This window comes from Amblyomma americanum, chromosome 8 (assembly GCF_052857255.1).
Source record: "Amblyomma americanum isolate KBUSLIRL-KWMA chromosome 8, ASM5285725v1, whole genome shotgun sequence".
NCBI classification, from domain to species: Eukaryota; Metazoa; Arthropoda; class Arachnida; order Ixodida; family Ixodidae; genus Amblyomma; species Amblyomma americanum.
The window spans coordinates 59,993,646-60,015,791 of NC_135504.1; the positions used below are offsets into that span (position 1 = coordinate 59,993,646).

The window sequence follows — 22,146 nt, forward strand, 5'->3', positions numbered from 1 at the left end:
TTAGAGCTTTCCTTTTATCTTTATCACTTTGGTTCAGCAGGCTGTTTCGTGTTTGTTATATCCGATTAAGCTGCCCTAAATCACGCGTCGGAGCTGTTTTATTTTTCATTAAGGGATGTTGCTAAAAGCGCAAGCAGGCTACGCAGCAGGAATTTTAACGAGTTTGGGAGAGCTTATAGGCGGCGCGGCTAAGCTTTGCCGTAAGCGTCGACAACGACGATTAGGAAGTGTTGTGCGTGTGCTTGGAAGACGACGAGGATGAAGTGTGTATTCAGGCACTTTGCCGCTTGTCCCTTTTGTTGTTCAGCATTTCGATTCTCTCGCTGTACGTACCTTCACTGCCCTTTTGTAAATTTGTTTATTCTCGTTAGATTACAAAAAAATAGTACAAAAGCGAGATGGTTCTTTTTCCGAGGATTTAGGTTTCAGGTGGTCTGCCACACACGTCAAAGCCAATGACGTGTCAATGCCTTTCATAACGTCTCATCGGAAAGCATTCTTATGAACACTCGAAACAAGATATGCGTTTTCGCAACGCATCTTGTTGTTTCCAATTTTCATTTGTCACTCTGCTCATGCACAATCTCATACCGTCGTCCCTTGTTGAACTTTTATCGCTCTGATGAATCGCATACATTTATCGCTTTTATTCGGCGCCGTGACACGCCCGTGATGTTGCCTCATCAGCTGGTAACTCGCCTGAAGAATACTTATTGTGTACACATCTTCGAATAAACTTCAGTCGTTAGACAGTTCCTGTGTCGTTCCTCTCTACTTCGTCCTGTGTTTGCGCTGTCATCCTTTTTTTTTCACGTCACTTTAACAGTGATGGCACGTTGTGCGTACAGCATGTCGAGAAAAAAGCTTTACAGACGTCACAGTGACAAAGTCGATTACTGCTGTGCACTGCACTTACACATCCAAACGGACGTCGATTTCCGTCAGCGATTCTTTGCTTTGCGCTCTTTTAATGGGATAGCGTTAAGGGCCTAGTTATTGGAAAAGCCGGTGCCGCTGTGGTGCATGTAAAGAAACTCAGGATAGGTCGAGAAAGTCGTGGCGTAACAATCGCATGACTTCGCGTGTGTAGTTCAAACAAACCATAACTATTTTTACAGAACAACAGTGATGACATCACTACACAATTCGTTTTGGTCTGCAGGTTCTTGACGTCAGTCCACTACCATCACGTAGTGCCTGTGAAGAGAGAAAAGCAAATGCGCTGAAAAGAAACTGTGAGGCCTGCACTTGAACCGCTGCCTCTTGTGACGTGAGCAGGGCGCGCTACCCTTCGACAACTGAAGAACGTTTGTTAGACTCGGTTAAAGGGAAGGGTCGTGTGTCTCGTGTTCCATAGAATAAAATAAAAAATTGGCGGTGGTTTAGCTTTAGTTAAACCTGGAGTGACGCGATAGCTACAGTTGGCCGAGTGGAACTTAGTCACGCGACCAACCACGCGACGAACCACGCGATCAGGCCGCCACGCCGCCGGCAACTGCTCGGCACCACGCTACCAAACACGTGACAGCGTGGCGGCGCAGCCACGCTGAAGGCTCTAAATGCTACTGTAAGGTATCTACCGCTACAAAATTGTAAAAAAATAATATAAAACAAGAAACAGTGTCTCCTGAAGGGACCTATTTATACTATCGCGTCATACTCTTAAGTAGAAGGTTAGGTCTCCCGTGAACGTTTTTTTTTTTCATTTCTAGCTTATTTTTAGAGTTTTTTCAATAACAAACTAGTGCCACTTTATCCAGCGTTTTCTTGAAAATGGCTTCTCATCGCTGACCTGGGGCGTTCCCTGGTCTTCCTCGCCCTCTCTGCAGAGGTGATCGAGCTGGTGCGGCGGCGTAGCGCCGTCCCATTCCGGCCCCCCGTCGAGTCGCTGTCGTGCGCGGACTATGTGCTGCGTTGCATGCAGGAGTGCTGGGACGAGAACCCCGACAGCCGGCCCGACTTCCGCTTCGTCAACGTCAAACTACGCCAGATGCAAGCTGGCCTGTGAGTCGTGCTGCTCTATACTCTTACAAGAATTTTTACTGACACTGTATGGACTGTTCATAGACTTCTGTCTATAAAGTCTATAGACCCTTTGTAGACAAATCCTAGAGAACAGTAGAAGAACAGCAGACTGGGCGAGTTGGAAATGCTTCATAATATTAAAGCAGCGCTAAGCTTCTTCGTCCTTGTTCCTTAGCGCTGCTTTAATATTCTAGAGAACAGTTTAGAGGCAATATTTATTTATTTATTTATTCACGTTGCCTCACAGGCTCGAAGCATGGAGTATTGTGTGAGGGGGGGGGGGGGGTGGGGGTTACATAAATAGGGGTAATAACAGGAGCATGAATGACACGATTATATAATGCTGATTGACTTTTAGTACTCATTAAACAGTAAGAACATCATTATACAATAGTTATTGACGCGTCAGTAATTAGAAAAAAATGGCTGTTATTTCGGTCCTAAAAGAAGCTGGATCACGAATATTGACGATGTGTTCCGGAAGACCATTCCAGTGAACAATAGCCTGCGGCAAAGCGGATGAATTGAATGCAACGGTTTTACCTGAAAGGCGTTTGAAGCTGAGATGGTTGTTTAAACGGCGCGAGGTGCGGTGAGGTTGGGCAAGAGGGAGAGTCGAAAGATTAGTGCTATAGACTATCTTGTGAAATAAGCAGATAAGGGCAATTAATCTTCGTGATTGCAAGGTACAAAGAGAGAGCAATAATTTAATGTTTGTGACGCTTGAGTGACGGTCATAGTTTCTGGAGATGAAACGCGCAGCACGATTTTGGACTGATTCAAGGGAGTTAATTAAATAAGCCTGGTGAGGTGACCAAATGGATGATGCATACTCGAGTTGCGGACGAACAAATGTTTGATAGGCGAGCTTACGGGTAGTGGCAGGAGTTCCATGAAGATTCCGTTTTAGGTATCCTAAGGTCCGGGATGCTTTAGCTGTTATTTTCTGTATATGAGTGGACCAGGACAAGTTGCATAAAAAATGGACACCGAGGTATTTGTAAGAAGCCACCTGAGAGACTAAGCTGTTATCGAGCATGTAATTGAACGAAGAGTTAGATTTTTTGCGGCTGAATGTCATTAACTTGCATTTTTCAGTGTTAAGTGACATTTGCCATGATGAACACCAAGCGGTTACATGATCGAGGTCCCTTTGAAGTGCAAGAAGGTCTGCAGGTGATCGGATATTGCGGTAAATTATGCAGTCATCTGCGAACAAGCGAATGGTTGATGTAATGTTGGATGGCAGATCATTAATGTAAATCAGGAACAGCAACGGGCCCAGGACGCTTCCTTGAGGAACACCAGATAGAACATCGCTAAACGGAGATGAGTGGCCGTTAACAACCGTGAACTGTTTACGAAAAGACAAGAAATTCCTTAGCCATGAGGTTGTTAGTGAGTCTAGGTTGAGGGAAGTAATTTTACCTATTAGGCGTGAGTGCGCAACGCGGTCGAATGCTTTTGAGAAATCTAAGAATATGCAGTCTGTTTGGAAGTTCTCGTCCATGTTGTGTAGTAGCTCGTTAGTAAATTCCAGTAGTTGAGTCTCGCAAGAGAAGCCTTTCCTGAACCCGTGCTGGTTAGAAAAAAAGAAATTATTACTATCTAGATGCTGCGCCACTGCTGATACAATGATGTGTTCGAGGATCTTACATGGGACAGATGTCAATGATATGGGGCGATAATTTTGCGCGTTAGTTTTATCACCTGATTTGAAGATGGGGATAATTTTACCAATTTTCCAATCCCTTGGAATTTCACCAGTTGATAGCGACCGAAGAAAGATATGGAAGAGAATATTGCTTGAATGGATCACTGTGCTTTTGAGAATTTTTGTATTAATATCATCAATGCCAGCAGAAGTCGAAATCTTAAGATTGTTTATTAATGCTGTAATACCGGAGACACTTATTTCTATGGGACTCATGTACTGGTAATCGGCATCTACTAATGGCGGAGTAGTGGAATGGTCTTCATGTGTGAACACTGAAGAAAAATAATTATTAAATATAAGTGGGCATTCTTCTTCTATAACTGGAGCACCAGTGTTATCCAACAACGAAACAAGAACCGGAGTGTCAATAGGTGATATCTTTTTCCAAAATTTTTTAGGGTTGTGTGTCATAAGGGATTGAAGGTCATGGGAATAATATTTAAGCTTTGCTTTGCGGATGGCACTACAATATGTTTTTTCGGCGGTTTTGTGTTTCTGCCATGACGCCGGTGTGCCAAGGCGTTTGGCAGCTTTGAATAGTCGCTTTTTCTTGTTTTTTAAGGCATGTAACATCCTGTTGAACCATGGTTTAGACGCGTTCGTGCGGAGGGTGAGCAGTGGTATATGACGGTGTACTAATTCCAGTAAACTATTTTTGAACCAAACCCAGTTATCGTTGGCCGAACGCTGAGAAAAAGTCGGAAGATATGTGTCACAAAAGGATTGTAACCCGATATTAATGGCATTGTAGTCAGCGCGGTTATAATCAAAAATACGTTTATGTGTTTGTGCACGTGCGCATGAAGGCATGGAAATTGTGAAATTAAGCAGTTCGTGATCACTGAAGCCATCAGAATAAGAGATAGGGCTTATATTGTCTGGGACTGACGAGAAGACGAGGTCAAGCTTATTGTTTCCTCGGGTAGGTTTTTCGACTAATTGGACCAAAGAGAAATCGAGAGTTAGTTGAACAAAATTAGTGCCATCACGTGTTCTCGAACTTAAGCTCGGCCAGTCAATTTCGGGAAAGTTGAAGTCACCAAGTGGACAAATACTTGCTTTTAGAAATTTAGCTTTTGCTTCAGTTAGGTTATCATGTAGATCAGAGACGAATGATTGCGGACTATCTGGTGGTCTGTAACAAACTCCAAGAAGATGCTTGGAAGATGGCGATGTGATGCAAACCCACAAAATTTCTAATTTACTAGGAATATCAACGGGAAAAGAAGTTATATGCTTTTTAGCAGCAATCAACACCCCTCCTCCCCTTCTGTCGCTCCTATCGTTTCTGTAGATAGTGAAACTGTCCATATCAGGCAAGACTTCATCGTTCCTAATATCTTTATGGAGCCACGTTTCGGTTAGTATTAAAATGTCGCATTCACAATTGTCAAGGTATGAACAAAGTTCGATGCGCTTAGGAAGAATGCTGCGTATGTTAGTGAAAAGTAAGGAGAGCTGCGATTGCGCGGTGTTATTGCGGTAAGATGTTTGTTCTTTCCTGATGACACGTGTAGCCGAGCAACACCTTACCTATGCGGAAGATAGTTTTACGGTGTCAGTAGCGGCGTCGTACACGTAAACACTGTCGTTTATTCTCAGCTTATCGACATTTAGCTTGTACGGAACTTTTTGTGGTTTGGCAAATTCGATCAACTTCTTTCTAGCCAGTCGTGTCTGAAAGGAGAAATCTTCGCGCACAGCGTAGTTAGTTCCCTTTCAGCTTGATGCCGTTCCCAATGATCAGTTGTTTGTCCTTAAACAATGTGAATTTTACCATCACTGGCCTGCACTTTTCCGGGTCGTATTTACCAATGCGGTGTGCCCGTTCTATTTGCGATGAATCTACTGTAATGTCCAATTCATTCTTGCACAGGTCAATCACTTTTGTTTCAGCACTTGGCCATGTCTCAGATATGTCATCGGAAAGGCCGAAAAAAAGCAAGTTGCAGCGTCTCAGCCTGTTTTCCGTGTCATTACAACGCGATTCAATAATTCTGAGCTGGTCAGAGATGACTCTGGAAACTGCACCAGGAGAATCAGCCGAAGACGCAGCGGGATTGTTTTTTAGATCTGAAACGTCCACTTCAACACTGCGAAGTCTAGAAGACAACTGCTTCAGTTCAATGTCTACTGACGCTTGCCACTGCTTCAACTCTCTCAAATCACTTCGAATTCCATCTTGGCCGGATTCGCTCCTTTGTACACTCTCCAGCACAGTAGCCAGGATGTCATTAGAATCAGGTCCGGGGTTTGTTTCCACATCCCCGGAAAGAATTAAGAGTAAACTACTTAAGCAATGTTGCACAGTTTCCTCGCATGCTTCTAGGGCAAATAACCACTCTCTTAGACAATCTGGAGACAATCTATAGATTTATGGCTAAATATTTTTAGTAGACTATTGTTCATGGACAGTTTATAGACTATGAATAGAGAAAAAGAAACATCTATATAAAGGCAAGAGAGTCTATAAGACGCCTAAGGCTGTCTATAGAGCATATTTATAAGTGTAAACTCCTCGGGTCCTATAGACAGCCTATAAACAATCTATAGATTTATGGCTATATACATTAGTAGACTTTTGTCTATAGGCAGTCCTATAGACTATAGATAGCGAAAATAAATATCTATAGGAAGGCAATAGAGTCTATAAGACGTCTACATACTGTTTATAGAGCATATTTATAAGTGTAAACTCCTCGGGTCAGAGACATTCATACAGTTTTCGCTGTATTCAATCATGTGTATGTGCCAAATGCTGTGCAGAAAGCCCAACATCTTCGACAACATGATCGCCATGATGGAGAAGTATGCCTGCAATCTGGAGAGCCTCGTCCAGGAACGTACCACGCAGCTGGTGGAGGAGAAAAAAAAGACTGAGCGCCTGCTGCATCGGATGCTGCCCAGGTAGGGGGCGGATAAGGGAGATAAGCTTAACGATAAGCCTGGAAACTTCTTAAAGCTTGTTGAAGCTTGAAAGCTTGAAGCTTGTTAAAGGGCAACTGCACCACTTTTTGAGAATTCCGCAGTATTCAACAATTCAAATCCATACAGGCTGTAGGTAAAGCACGCCAAGTGTTTCTGCGCTAGCATATAAAATAGTGACGTAATCAACGATTGATTCGTAGGCTTCCTGTCAAAGCACCCGAGGAGTGGCGAGGTAGACCGATGTGACCTCACGGATGGTAAGGTTTCAAATTTCCGCTGCTGCCAACTACACCCTGCAGTGCCTTACTGGATGCTGCCAAACAACACTCGGAGGACTTTGTGGCGTTGGTATTTTGCCTTCAAAGCAAGCGCTTATGAGTTGTGAAGGTACCGATACCGTCTTTGACGTCATCAATGCCCCCCTCCCCCCCCCCCCCCCCCCTGGAACTCTGCGTGGCGGAGAAACTTCCATCGTGAATTTAATCGGTGATTACGTCACCATTTCAAATGCAAGTCTAAAAGGACTTCGCATGCTTTACCTATAAGTTCCACACATTCTACCCCTTTCATTTCGTCGATGCTTCGACAAAATTGCGTTTTGAAACGAAGAAGGATTTAAATACTTATTTCTAACGACCTGGTCCGTCGTTTCCTCTTGTGAAAAACTACAAAATATTCCCTTGGGAATTGTGCAAAATGCTGTTCACGACGGTTGTGAAAATCATGCGTGCTTGATAGCAAGTGTGTCCTTATTCTGCTTTCGTTGTGAGTAGCTTCACATTACAGTGGCCAGATGCAGTCAATCTAAATGTGCTTTGAAAGTTGACTAACGACTGCTTTTGTTTTTGCATGAAATTATTGGCTAATCTATGGCGATAATGTGGAAAGTGGTGACAGCAGACTGCTGCCAGTAATGCCAGTAATTCAGTAATGACTGCTTGAAATAGCACTGCGTGAAGTGCTCTCATCAAATCCTCAAGAACATTTCTTTTTAAGTCAAGCAAGATTGCGCAAACGCAAATGCTTGACAAAATGTCGAAAAAAAAGAAAACGGTAGAGAATGGCAGAAAAAGAAGCAGATAATTAGCTAATTCGCACAATTTGCAATTATGGAAGATATATTTAAGTAGTTTTGCGCATCGGCATTTACCATTGCGAAAACGGCGAAGGGAAGAAAGCGTGTGTAGCAATTGTGGCACATCCCTGTGCTTACGAAGAGCTTGCATGGTGAGCGCTTTCTCAAATTTTATAAACACGCGATGTGATCTTGTATACAAGCTAGCACTTTCGCATGACACCGAGAACACTGAAATTTGTGACTGTTTCTCTTTTCGACGTGTGCAGGTCCGTCGCCGAGCAGCTGAAGCGAGGCGAGAGAGTTGAAGCGGAGAGCTTCGACAGTGTCACAATTTACTTCAGTGACATCGTGGGTTTCACTGCTCTCTCAGCAGTATCCTCTCCACTCCAGGCAAGCGATACAAAAATCGTCATGCGATGATTCAGTTAGAGGGAATCACTGCTTTCTCAATAATTTTCTTTATATACGTGTTTCTTGTCCCCAACGTATGATAGCATTGATTTACAAAATGAAGATTATGAGTATTAGGGTTTCATTAGAACAAATTTTCTAAATCAGCTTCATGTGGACATGAATGCTACGCCTTGACTTAGTGTTCTTGGCATCGCCGTTGTAACGCATGTTACAACGGTCTGTGAGAAAGAACTTCGCTTCTCGAGCATAGCTGAGACACCTAGCAGCTTGTAGCCATCAGAACCTATTGGTCCTTCTATTAGCTGTTCGACAAACTCTCTATTTACACTAACACTGAAATTTTATGTTTACAGAAAAAAAGGCATTGATTCACATATGAAAGAATACACCGCTAGCGGTATAGCGCTGTAAAGATTATCCTAAAAAAAAACCGTTTATTTTCGCCGTCGTCATATCATCTTGTTCTCACCTAATTTCACTTGCGTTCAACCATCAGGTGCTATTTTAACTTATAAAAATGGTACATGGGGAGCCTGTAGATTTCTTATAGACTCTACTGCCTTCCTATGGACATCTCTTTTCGTCTATTCATAGTTCATAGACTGTCTATAGAAACAAATGTAATAAAAATGTATGGCCATAAATCTATATATCTATAGACTTTCTATAGGATTTGTATTGCTTATAGAATATTCTCTAGGATTTGTCTATAGACACTCTATAGATTTTATAGACAAAAGTCTATGGACAGTTCACAGAATGTATAAAAATGTTTCTAATGGTGGCGCAGGTTGTGGAGCTTCTGAATGACGTGTACACCTGTTTCGACTCCATCATCGGCGCCTACGATGTATACAAAGTAGAAACCATAGGTGACGCGTACATGGTCGTCAGCGGGCTTCCCATACGCAACGGACTGCGCCACGCCGGCCAGATCGCCTCCATGGCACTCCATCTTCTTGCCGCCATGAGGTGCTTCGAGATTCGACACCGGCGAGGAGAGAGGCTCAAGTTGCGCATTGGTATCCACTCAGGTCAGCCATTGCTCGACAGGTTCTCTGTTGTACATTCGGGCTGTGTTCATTGCTCCAAATTAATTACGAAATTCATTGCAGGCCCGTGTGTCGCTGGCGTGGTGGGCCTCAAGATGCCGCGCTACTGCTTGTTCGGCGATACAGTGAACACAGCATCTCGGATGGAGTCCAGTGGAGAAGGTGATGCACGTCCGCGAACAATTATCATCCTTGTATTATATCCTTGGCCGCTCACATGAAGTATAGATGGCCCTTGTTTCTGTGAAAAAAGCTGCATACGCAGAGCATCCTAAAGGTGCTCGCTTTCGGAGCCTCAGAACCGCGCCATTAGAAATGTGCTATGGACGAACTGCTTGTTAATGCGGACGCCTCTGTGTTACCACATTTTTAATTCGTTCACTCATTAATGAAGATAGCAAACAATCGCTGTTCACAGTGTCATGCTATGGGAGTCGCTTGCACACCAGTTATTTACTTCCTTGGTAGGCGCTGTGTAGGCCTTACACAAAAATGCTTAGGCAATCGTGTGATCTAACGGAACAAATCAGCTTTAGCAGAATTGGTTGTACCTCTCGCTTTTACTTTCATCGACTTCACCCTAAGTCTTTGAGTTCTACTTCGCCGTTTATTTTTTTGTATCCCTGCTGCATTGGTTTCTGGTAGGTGGAGACTTGTGGAAGGTGAAATTGTGTAGGTGGGGGTAAGAGGAGGTTCGTAGTTCGAATATGGATTTTCACTGATGGTGCCCGGATGTGCATCGACTGTGGGACCTCAAAACGTGCCTCAATCCTCTCCGATCCGCTAGGGGCGCTGGGGTACGGAGGTGTAACGTATACACGCCCCGGCTTTTTCGCTGGTAAAGGAGTGAGCTACTCAAAATAAACAAGGGGCATCCATAAATACGGCAAGACTGTCTGCGCAGACATTGCGCATGCGCAGACACTCCAGTCACTGAATGCATGCATTTTCTGTGTATGTACCCCCCTTGTCAATAGTAACCGACAACATGTTTTTCCTTCTGGGCCCTATAACGAATAATTTACAGCAAACCTAAAGAATGAAAGGAGTCAGAACGTCAGGGCAAGGTTTAGTTCACGCAGATTCAGAGCTTAAGGGCTGCGATAAACGCATTACTAGGCGGCTAAGAAATAAACCATGGTTGCCCGGCTACTTTTGTCAAAGACGGCACGTATCTTTTTCGTGTCAGCGCTAAGCAGTGATGCACAAAGCAATCTTAGGCGCTCTATATCTCTTCCCTCGCGTTACCTGAAAAACATTGAGAAAAATTACTGCTTTTAAATGCTGGTGCACACGTGGAGGAAAAAATAATCACCACTCCATTTTTCATAGGTAATACTGGAGAGGATTTCGATGGCAGAAGCTTGCACCCTTATTTTGGCAGCGACTGTAAAAGTAACTTGCACATCAGACGGCTCTGTCCTGTAGAAAGTACCCACGCCGGGGTTTAGAAAAACCACAGGAAACATTGCTGCTCGTTCACTACACTATGGAGCATAACATCAACAAACAGCGGTAAAAAGCACTTAAAATATGACATCGCACCCCTCAAGTCATGCAGTGGGAGTAGTCCCTGTATAAGGCTTTCCTCCAAAAACACTTTGTATTCCGTGCTTCAGATTAGCACTACATGACCACAGTTCCATTTAATCAGCGACGGCTCAGACTTCTTCCCGAATATAAGTTGGTGTTGCCTTTATCGAAACCTTTAAAAGCATCTGACAATGAGTCACAATTTTTACTCCTTAAAAGTCACCTACATTGAAAGGTGCTCAATTGGCATGTCTTATCACATGCTTAAGTGAGTGTTGCAGGAGCACCTGTACTGGCACGTTGAAAAATTGAAACGTTTGTCTCCTGTTCCACGTTGTTGCCGGTCGTTTTGTTGCGCAGCTCTGAAGATCCACGTCAGCGAAGCGTGCAAGGAGATCCTGGACAGACTGGGTGGATACTACCTCACTGAAAGGGGCATCATACAAATCAAGGTAGGCACAAAGAGACTCTTGACGGGCCATGGCAACGACACGCACGCTTCTCTTCTTTCATCTCACTCGACGTGGTGACATATTTATGCAGGGAAGAACACTGCATGCTCAGCACTTAGTACTAACTACTGTATACTCAGTAATCAATACTTGGTGCTCAGTAATCAGTGCTGAGTACACATTGTACTCAATGTACCCAGTACGGTCACGGTAGTTCCTTGGCGAACGAACTGCAACAGAGTTCATGCTTTGTTCATTTTTGCTAGTTTATAATGCCTACGTGTGTCTTTAGGGTAAGTAAATGAAAATAAAAACATTTGCGACAGCGGGGCAACACCGGGAAAGGACGCACAGGAAAGAGACACGGAAACAGCATTTTGGGCATAACCAGAATTAAAGGACATGTAAAAGGTGAAAGAGGCTACAAAGGGAATCAGGCAAAACTCAGCTGACACAACCCTGACTTACAGCGCTTGCTTAATTGATGAACGGATGGGAACGGAGGTCATACCTCGTTCATTTTTGCTACCACATCAACACCTATCTATATCATATAAATTCAACTAAAGACAACGCTTTTTTTTTATATTGGGAGGTTGCGGCTCTTAGACGTAAGTGTAATTTTTCAGTTCAATTTTTCTACCATTTAGTTGCAAACTACTTTGCAGAACAGTGCAGTTTGAAGCTATATCTGGCGCCCAGCTAGCGATCCCTTTCGTTGCTTCATCGCTATCAGTGCGCCACTGCTCATACCCAACTCTTTACCACCCTCGTAAATAAAGTTATCTTCGGTTTCGCCTATTGCATACAAAATTTCTCCAAATTTAAAATGTTTAACAATGTCCTGTGGCACCGCACGGCCTGAATCAAAGATCCATGAGCAGAAAATGTGCAGTGGTGGTCCTATTGTCTTCCGGTAGGCGTTATGTCATCTTCCGTCATTTCCTTTCCAACCCACTATACAGACCGCTGAACTCTGCTTTAAAAAGCACACAGCCGTTTAAAGTATTCAAAGCACAGCATTTTTTCTGGCCATCATGCCGCGGAAGGCAATTTATGCACACGTGAAAGGCCAGTTGCTCGTTGGAAATTTTTGTTTGACCAGATCAAGGCCATCTAAGTAAGGCTGAGCATCCCATACACTAGCGCGGTCTTTGGTCGAGTGTATACGGTAGTTTACCTACAATTTCATGGTTCTATTAATCTATTAATCAACGATATACGTAGGCATAGTAGCCCTTTTATTGCGAGGTGGCCATTGCGTGACGTTTTACATTGCCGTGGTAGCACTGTTTGCCATTTAGGCCGCGTCTAGTCTGCCGTACAAACTGTCTTATGCTTAGTGGACGGCGACAAGCAAGCCTCTGAAATTCCAAAGACCTACAACAGTAGTTTCTGGGCGATGTAAATTTTCTGTAGCAGGAAATGGTCCTTGGGTATTGTTATAGGTATTTAAAGAAAGAAACAGAGTTTTTACATTACACTTCTGTCCAACTGACGTTAGATTTGTGAAATTTCGTGCTATTATGAGATATTACTTGTTTATTCCTTCTCTGGCCTTCAGTCGCCATGACAATTGTGACCTTCAAATGTGCATTGAGTCCAGCAAGTGGCTCCAGAGTAACAAGCTAAAAACATCGCAAGCAAAATTCAATTATGTACAAAAACTGTGATGCATTGCAGATATTAAGTTGAAACTAGCGCTTATTAACGTGAAAATTCTACAAATATTTATGACTCTTGCGTGGACCACTAAGAAATGAACAGAGAGTGTAATGAATAAATAAAAAATGTCCTTTGCTTGTTTTTTGCAAGGTCAGTAAGCGATGTCTAGTATGGTTTCCACAGAGGCCCGTGACCGTATATTCCAGCGACCAAATTCTTGTTCTCTTTTCAATAGCCGCGATGAATACACTGCTAAGCCCAACTTATTGCGGTCAATGACATTTAAAACATGAAGTATTTGTACTTTGTCGTTCCTTCTTACTATTGTAGATTATAGCGACTCCGTGTGTAGATATACATGATGTGCTTCATTACTGTAGACATGAACTTGCTGGTGTATTTAACGGAATATCTCAGATTCTCACCATATCTTTTATTTCTTTTGTCCAGCTGCTTAGTCTTCTCCCAATTCTCTGGTATACTGCTGTAGATAAACAAAACAAAATGAATAAATAATTCGCACACACTGCAGGGCAAGGGCGAGATGCGCACATTCTGGCTCCTGGGCAGAGAAGGTGGCGAACCGACACCGCCGGCAACCTCAGCGGGTGGGGCCAACAGCTCGGCGGCATCGCTGGCCGATGCCGTCAGCAGCAGCGGCGTAGAAGCGGCCGGCATCCGAGACGAGCTTCTGACAGCTTTGGGTGGCCGCGCCAGCAGCGACGAGGCGAGCTGCCTGCTCTCCGACGGACCTCATGGCAGCAGCAGTCCCCGCCGGTACGCCGCGGTCCACAACGGCAGCTGCCTCAGCCTCTTCCACGAGTGCAAACGAAGCCTCTTGAAGGAGCTACGCAGAGACTACTGCGCCAGGCCCAGTGGGTACCGCTCGGCACCAGTCATCGTCTGCCGGGACAGGCCCGCCGTCGAGCCGTGCTGAGTGTGGTCGCTAGTGATTATAGTGTACGTGCATTTAATGTCCTGAGGACGTCCACCACTGACACATGGTGCTGCATTCCGATATACAAGTGCCGAAACAGGACGGAACCTACTCAAAGGGACTTGCGTCTGTGGAGCCGATCATTCACGCTGAAAGAGACCGTATTTAAGACAACGAGCCTGCGCATTGTCGACAGAGAGCGAGCCTCAAGAGCGAGAGAATGACACGGAGCCGCGCATCGATGAGAACATTGGGATCCTGCCGGCTGTTGAGGTGTGCTCTAGAAAACTGTGCGTGTGTGTCTGAGCTGACGAGTGCGAGACTGTTAAAGTCTTTCGCATGAAGTTAACTGGCATTCAGCACCTCAAGCCGCCGAAGTTCTATACCATGGCCAGTTTTCTTCTGTGAACACTCAGCGTATTTGCAGGCAACGTACTATAACCGGAAGTTTTACAGAGCGATACAAAGCGACAAGATGATTTAGAAGGAACGGCAGGGACGCAGACCTCAGCGGTGATTACGACAGCTCGGCCAGATATAGATGCTGGGAAAGCAAAGAGGCGTTCACTCGTTTGGCCGAACACCGTGAATGTCTACCACGACGGGGAAGTCTTCTACAGTATCGGTTATTTTGAACACCATGCCGTCCATTCAGGCCGACGGAATGAACTGGAACTTATAACTTAAACTGTAACTTTTAACGGGAGTATTGGGCCGTAAAACCATTGAGACTGTCAGTATTTTTCATTAAAGTCTTGATGTTGAAACCGTTTAAAAACGAGAAAAATCTGAGGAACTGCATCGCGAATGTATGCATCAGCTGCGTACTAATTCTTGGCAGAAAAATGCTGCACTTTTGGAACACCGAACCAGGCCAGCCAAGACTCCTGGACGCCCGACACCACTCACAGCTTCGACAGGAGTGGCGAAGCTGCTTCGTTGACATCTCGGTCGCAACCTCTTTGTAGCTTCCCAAGCAGCACAGCTAATCGGTCCAGTAATGGAAACGTATTGGCAAGGGCTGCTCCTACAAATAACCAATGCGAATCCATCCATTTAAAATATTGGCTCGATTACGTTCGCTTCATGGTTTTTGGCAGCCTGGGGAACATGCGCTGCATCATCAAATCACATTCACGATTCATGTGGGAAGGGGATAACCCAGGCAGCACCGATAATCGGCCCAATATTGGCAATGAATGGTTTCACTCTGGTCCTTTGTAGAACCGAATTTTGCCAGTGCATATCTAATATTGGTCCGATTATCTGCGCTGCTGGGGAAGCGCTACATACATTTTCCACCACCTCCTCTACATCACCCGAGAAATGCCTTCTTTCTATGTTCCGCGTGTATCCGTGTTTTAAATAATGTAACAAGATCATTGCGCACATTCGCATAAACTTCCTAGAGCATCGTTTCCAGGTGTTCGAGGCTCATGCGCTTGGAAGGCGCATCGCATAAATGCGACAGACGAACGCTGGACCAAAAATGAAAGACGACTTCCGGGATGCAGTTATATGGTGGCGCATGGAATTATACTGAGCACTGAGGTTTCACGTCCACAGAAGCGCATTCTCTGCATGTCTGAACGCCGACGCCCACGGCGAGGAGGGCCAGAGGCTTCCACATTCAGCACATCGTCGCGATAGCTTCACAGGAAATATCACCGTCTATAGGCAATCAGTGGCGCCTGGCGTCATCGTTACGTCCAGGCAAACGCGATTCGTAACAGTCCCACTCTTGCAAACGTTGATACATGTGACGTGTGCGCAGATAGAGACGACTGACAGTAGTCCGGCGATCTGTCATGATATGCACTTGTGATATTTATTTATTTTATCTATTCAGTACCTGTATCGCCTACAAGGAACTATAAAAAAGGGGGGGGGGGGGGGAGAATGGGCGCTTGAGTGTACAACGAACATGAAACACCAACAAAACCATGCATACAGACATTACTAAACTGCTAAATTAAACACTCAACGCTTAGTGAAATGCTTCGTTTGAAAAAATTTAGAGAATTTCAGGCGATAAAGCATTCCACTGAAGAATTGTTCTTGTGACGAATGCCCCTGCGGCAAAAAAGAACAGCGTCATTATCAAAACAACTCTTCATTCTGAGGTACATGGGGTTTCTGCAAGCGCACCCTCTTGAATATTCAGAATGCCTCCAAACGTGTTCTCGTTTATTAAGAAAGAAAAAAGATAGTTTGAATCGCTCACTGGTGCATCGGCAAGTTTGGCAAGGACGCGCGGAGCCGTCCAGGAAAGCGTACGCAATCAAAGGAGGCTCCTTTGTTTTCGGGCACGAAATATACAAAGAGCAAACTTTATATGCTCTAAAAAGTCTTGCAGAGGTATCGTTGTTGGGTCCTCCTTTCAGGACTCCTGCGGCGCGAAAATGAGAACCAGGGCAAAAGCGATGGGAGGGGACAAATATGCATTTTCTCTTATTTAACATGCCTTGCACCTCATGTTTTTTATCACATGAACGCATCGCATGAAACGAAGACGAAATAGATGGATGACAGCTAGATTGACTACCGTAGCTTGCATTAGCAATAAGTCGTGCTCTAGCCTAAACAGATCGCTGGAAAGACGATGACCTAACCAAGTCGTATATGAATCTACTGGATAGCTCTTCAGTTCACAAACGTTCATAAACATGCTCCTTATATAGGCCAAATTAGATCCTAAAGGGGATATTTGTTAGGACACTGAGTCGAAATGGATTAGGACACAGAAAAAACAACGCATGTACCTTCTGACGTTCTATTCATAACTTAGCTTGCACTGGCATCGCACAGTACACGATTCAGACTAATAGCGTAGCAAAACGATATTTAGGCACTAACGTTGTGTAGCCATGCACATGTGACGATACTGAGTCTCGGGAAAGAAATTGCAACCACGAACGAACCTTATAAAAAGAAAGAGTGGGAAATATTTCTGCGCTGTTTGTGACACTGTGCCGAAGAGAAATTTTACCTTTTTTTCTTTTACCGTCTGCTGCATCAGGGCCAGAAGGCTGATGTTCGCATACTTCACGCTGGTCTTCAGCCCACCTGAAGCAAGCTTCCGACAGGGTGGTTTTAGAGAAGAAAACATATTTTGCATGTGTGGATTGAGGACTAAGATTATCTTTTTCTCTCCCCTCTTGAGACCGGATTAGAGAGCACCAAGTTCATTCACTTTTTTTTTTTGTCATCATGGGATAAGCCGTGCTGCAGAAGTAGTTGTGATGACCAAATTACGCACACAACTGCTCAAAACTGCAGTGTTTCCTTCACATGTATTCGTTTGCAGGGGCTGCTTATCTCATGGGGTCTGAAAACCAGCTAGCCCAGCATCTTAAGTTCCTATTTTTTTTTGTGAAATCACATGTCAACATCAGGGTCACCATCAGCATCAGCAGCAGAGCAGGGATTGTTCTGAACCTCTATACATATCTTGGTTTTCAAATTCTGGCGCCTAATAGCCTCTAATTTTATCATGTCGCCTTCAGAAATAACTGCTGTGCCATACTTTTTTTATAATTTCACACTGTAAAGGTACATTCCTGAAAAGAGCGTCTTAATTCCCACGCTGCGTGCATTCGCTATGGGAAATTGATTCTCAGTGCACCTCATACAGGCTCTAATTCAAACACGAACAATACAAACAGCTTTTCACCAATAAAAAAGTCTGTCAAGGTGACACTTGACTTCGAAGATGCTGAGTTCAAATGTGTTAAGATAGCCGTAGAGTATCATGTTATATATTACTGAGTATTGGCAAAACTGGAGCAAAATAATATTTGTCTACAACGCTCATATATCATGGTAGGCACATTGCCATCATAGACTATAAATCTTCTCAGTAAGTAAACTTCAACCCTCGGTTTCTGCCTTTAAACAGTGATCGATGGCTTTAAGAAAACCATGACAGAATATGACGAATATGTACTTTAAAAATGTCTTATATTATGCGAACCAAATGAAAGTGCGGGGTACAAAGGAATCGTTGTAGAGGAAGTTATAAAACGCTTTCGTTCGTACGCGTTAAACGAAGGTAGAGGCCCATCAGATGCATAGGCGCAATGCTTAGAATTTACGATGGGACCTTAATTTTAGTAAGCTCACTTGCCGCTATAAGCAAAGCACTAATAATGCACTACAAATAAATTGTTCATCCTTTGCTGTTGCCCGATGACAAGAAATGATCAAGAAGTATTTTGGCTTGGGCTAGTCGGTGCATAGCTTCTAGGTGATGTCAGGACGGCGCCGAAAAGAACATGGACAAAAGAGACACAAGAACATAAGTGTTCTTGTATAAGTGTTCTTGTGCTTTTTTTCTCCTTTTTTCTTTTCGCACCGTCCTGACATCATCTAGAAGTGATGTTAGCGAAAAAAACCGTGCTTCTTATGAATACAATTAGAAGAATCACGCTATGGCGGCAACACCTGTGAAATGTTCGTCGATACATTTATGCTGTCTTGCTGGTTGAAAATACACTAAGATGCTGATGACTTTCTCAGCTTCTAAATTACAAAAAAAAAATGGAACTAAAATTTAGTTCACAATACATTTTTACGTTTGGCCAATCAACGTGAAGGAGAATATTCCAGAAACGAATAACACGCAATTGATGTAAAAGCAAAGAAAGTGCTTTATTCAGCAAAATACTGCAAGAACTTAGCGGCCCATTTCGAGATGGAATGACAGGGATAGACAGTGGAAGATATTAAGGTAACGCAAGAAAGCAGGTGGACTGAGGTGCCACACGTGGATATTTTTCTGGAAGTAATTCCACTTGGTGCCACAGCAGACGCCATGTTACGGCAATAAAATTTATTGTATATATAGTTCTGAGTTGCTATAGCTTTCGATTTGCACTCTCTGAAAAATGCGTTAAGCGTAGAGAAGCCAAGTTCTCTGTTTTATTTATTTATTTTTTGGTACTGCGGCCTTGTGTGGAAGGCCATAGCTGGTGAAAAAGCAGATTTAAAGTACAAAAACATTTGCACATACAAAAAACATTAAGCGCAAAAAGAGAAAAAAGGGTCATGGTAGGAGAGAAACATAATCGATTTACAAAAATATAGTGCGCAAACAAGCTCAAAAAGAACCCAAGAAATAAAAAAGAAACCATGGCAAGCTCAGTAACACAAATCTGTTTAAATCTTCTTCAAATAAACACAACGATTATTGCAGGACACCATCATCGGTGCGATTATTCCAGTCAGGGATAGTCCTAGGAAAAAAAAGGAATATTTAAAACAATTAACTCGCGAGTTTAGTGGTCTCATTGCAAGAGAATGGCGACTTCTGGTTCGATACCCCGAGGCATAAGAAAGGATATTCGATATGTTCACATTAAAATGACTATTAATTAAATGAAAGAAGAATTACAAACGACATGTGCGAGGATATGGCTGTTCCTCTATGCCGTCCCGTACCACTTGTTTCACCTTCCCACGCAATTTTTCTCTCTGCCTTTTTTCTTCCTTTTATTGCGTTTCAAGCAATTTAAGAATATGGTTTCTACCAAAACGTTTTTTGTGTGTTTAGTTCTAGCGGAGACGAAGCAATAGTGGTCAGACTGATCACCGGTAATGAGTTGGTTGTAATAATTAAGGCTGTTTTCTATTATTCGACCGCTGGAGACCGAGTCATTTCAGGGCCTATCAAGAACTATTTATTACATGACACGGCACTTGGTTACCGGTATACCGCTTAGAATTTTTTGCTCTTGACTTGCTGGCAAAAAAAAAGATTTTTGTTCATCGCGTCTTAACTAAGAAATGATTCCAAACATATGTTAGATAAGGTATTCTTCAAAATGTCGATCTGATAAATTTTGTAACCATTTGAAAGTGGATTTTCTTGCTTTAACAGTATATACATAAAATGTGTTGCTGCAGTGCGCCCCTATCCGAGGTTACTGCAACACATTTGAACCGACAGAGAATAAAAATTGTTTTAGAGATTATTTTTTCTGTTCGCGAAGAGAAACTCCGATAACATGAGATATCAGTGATTCTTGAATCACTCTTGGAAGCCTTTAAAGCCCTCTGTTCACAAAACGTTGTTAGTTCTGGAAGAAGGAATTTTTGAAATTATTGATTACTTTGCCACGTTTTCTTGTCTATTAGACAAACAACCTTTAAAATGGTTTCGTGACAGAAGCATTATTGTGCAGGAACTCTCGATACGTTAAAATTACAGGGACGCGAGGTGTAAAGGCATTTGACTATATTGCAGCTCTGTAGGCTATGGAGTGCCAGTGTAGAGAAATTCGCGTCGGTATAACTATGTATAGCTCTTCAAGAGGCCGTAAAACAAGCATACAAAGCATTATACAAAACAAGCATTATACAAAGAGCTCCTGTGTGGGGTGCACGCGTGCCAAACTATAAGCTAGTGCATACCTCAGCATAATTCCTTTTTTCTGTTTTGTTATTGTTGTAACAGTACATCTGCATTGAACACCGAGTGGTTTCAGGGCCGTCCTACAAACATTCCCACTCTTCAGCGGAGCATTTATTACCACCTGAGCATTTATTACCGGAGCATTTATTACCACATTTATTACCGGAGCATTTATTGCCACATTTATTACCACCTTAGGCATTTATTACCACCTGAAGATGCATACCATGTATTCCGAACGGAACATGTGGTAAATGTGCACCGTGAGAAGGGTAAATAAAAAAAATAGTATTATCTTGCTAAGTCTTTTCGAAACAAGGTTGGCTTTGTTAACACTTTTAAAGACAATGCCCGAAATGAAACTGAATTTAGTTGAATCGTAAATCGTCGTGACAATAGATTCGCAGCCGATATGGCCACGAAATAGTTAAGGATATTACTTTGAGCCAAGCCCTGAGGTGACCCTAACTATTTCTGCATCTCTAGCACGTCAACAGCGGTGGGTATGCGGCCGCACAAGAAGTGAATTACAGAAAAAATAAGTAGCGTATAACTACCATTCAGTACAGGAGGAACGGGCAGAACTTCAGATTGTTTTGAAACTCGATTTAAATAGAACTTAATTTTTATCTCTGCCGTCCAAGGCACATAAACTTCGTTTTTTCTTTTCTTTCTGGCCGTAAGGCGTCTTATTTTGACTGCCAGCAGAAGCAGCCTCCCTCAAGTGAGGGGAGCTCGTGTCCCTTCTCTCTGCAACTTAGCGGTATATCAGCTTCGACGACTCTTTCATAACACCCCCTTTGCCGCGGAGGAGGATTTCGGTAGTTGACAACTGTGCATGGCAAGTGCCCCAAAAAAGGGAGCTGGTGAAGAACGGATAGAAATGGTAAATAACGCAACAATGCTTCGCAAGGCAAATTTCTTATGCTGGATTCCTTCCCCATCAAAGTCTTTTCGAACAATTTTTTTTTCACATCTAACTTTTATATCGTTCATATTACAACTCAGTGATTTCTTGAAACGCGGCGTTATAAGCGACAAAGTGGATGGATAATTTCCTATGTTCCCTTTATATTTAGAGCAGCGACAAGGTCTTGCTTTCTAAAAAAAATGAATGGTTGAAATTCGCTCTGCATTGCAAGGCAGCAGATAAATAAGAGGACATGCACTCACCTTAAGTTTCATTGATTCAAACAGTTATTTTGTTCGTGTTTGTTGTGTTCTTTAGTTTTTTTTTAGTTGGTAATCAACACTTAAGCGCGCGTTTAATGGAAGGTGAAGTAATATTGTACCGCGGCTATCAGGTTAACCAGTCGCCACTTTTAGAGTCGTTTCAAACCACCGATGAAATTCGGCCTGCTCTCAGAACTACAACTACCACCATTCCCTGCCGCCGTAATGGTGTCGTGGATGTGGCGGTGGAATCTCTCTATTGTGCAACCGGCTTTACTTGCCACGTCGGGCAGTACTGCTCCAGTCGTTCAGTTAAGCGATTAATTTCGCATTACCTTAACGAAGCCGTGCTGCTACCATGTAAAGCTAGAGTTTCATCACGAACATTGCAGTTGAAGAAACATTCGCCGCTGTACGAGGCCGTATAAATACATTAGACGCCAGGTATCGCGAAGGTGCTCGTCGACGGTTAAATTTGCGGTGCATAACTGACTACCGTCCATTTTAGCCGACGCTCACCAAAGCGTTGCACTGACTCCAACCTATTTCTTAAGCGGCGCCAGCTCGTAGATTGCAAACCATTGATTAAACTGTCAGATTTATGCAACCACTAGTCGATGTGCAGGCCCCGCCTGCTTCGTAGTAGCCCGGCCTGGCGAAAGATGACACAAGCGGTCAGAGTGTATTCGCTAGAAATCTGTCATACAAGGACTAAGGCTGCTTGCGTGGAACGCTAAGTTTAGAAGTTGTACGTGAGGAC

General features: G+C 43.4%; 1 protein-coding gene across 1 annotated transcript in view; it reads left to right on the forward strand.

Annotated features, from left to right (window-relative positions):
- LOC144101762 (guanylate cyclase 32E-like) overlaps nt 1–14,573 on the forward strand; it is a 276,494-nt gene extending 261,921 nt beyond the window's left edge. The window contains exons 18-24 of the mRNA XM_077634950.1: nt 1,830–2,004; nt 6,509–6,649; nt 8,015–8,138; nt 8,953–9,196; nt 9,278–9,376; nt 11,108–11,199; nt 13,397–14,573. Of these exons, the coding sequence (XP_077491076.1) occupies nt 1,830–2,004; nt 6,509–6,649; nt 8,015–8,138; nt 8,953–9,196; nt 9,278–9,376; nt 11,108–11,199; nt 13,397–13,801 (1,280 nt within the window). The 3' untranslated portion in view covers nt 13,802–14,573. The remainder of the gene's footprint in view (nt 1–1,829; nt 2,005–6,508; nt 6,650–8,014; nt 8,139–8,952; nt 9,197–9,277; nt 9,377–11,107; nt 11,200–13,396) is intronic.
- The last annotated feature ends 7,573 nt before the right edge of the window (nt 14,574–22,146 follow it).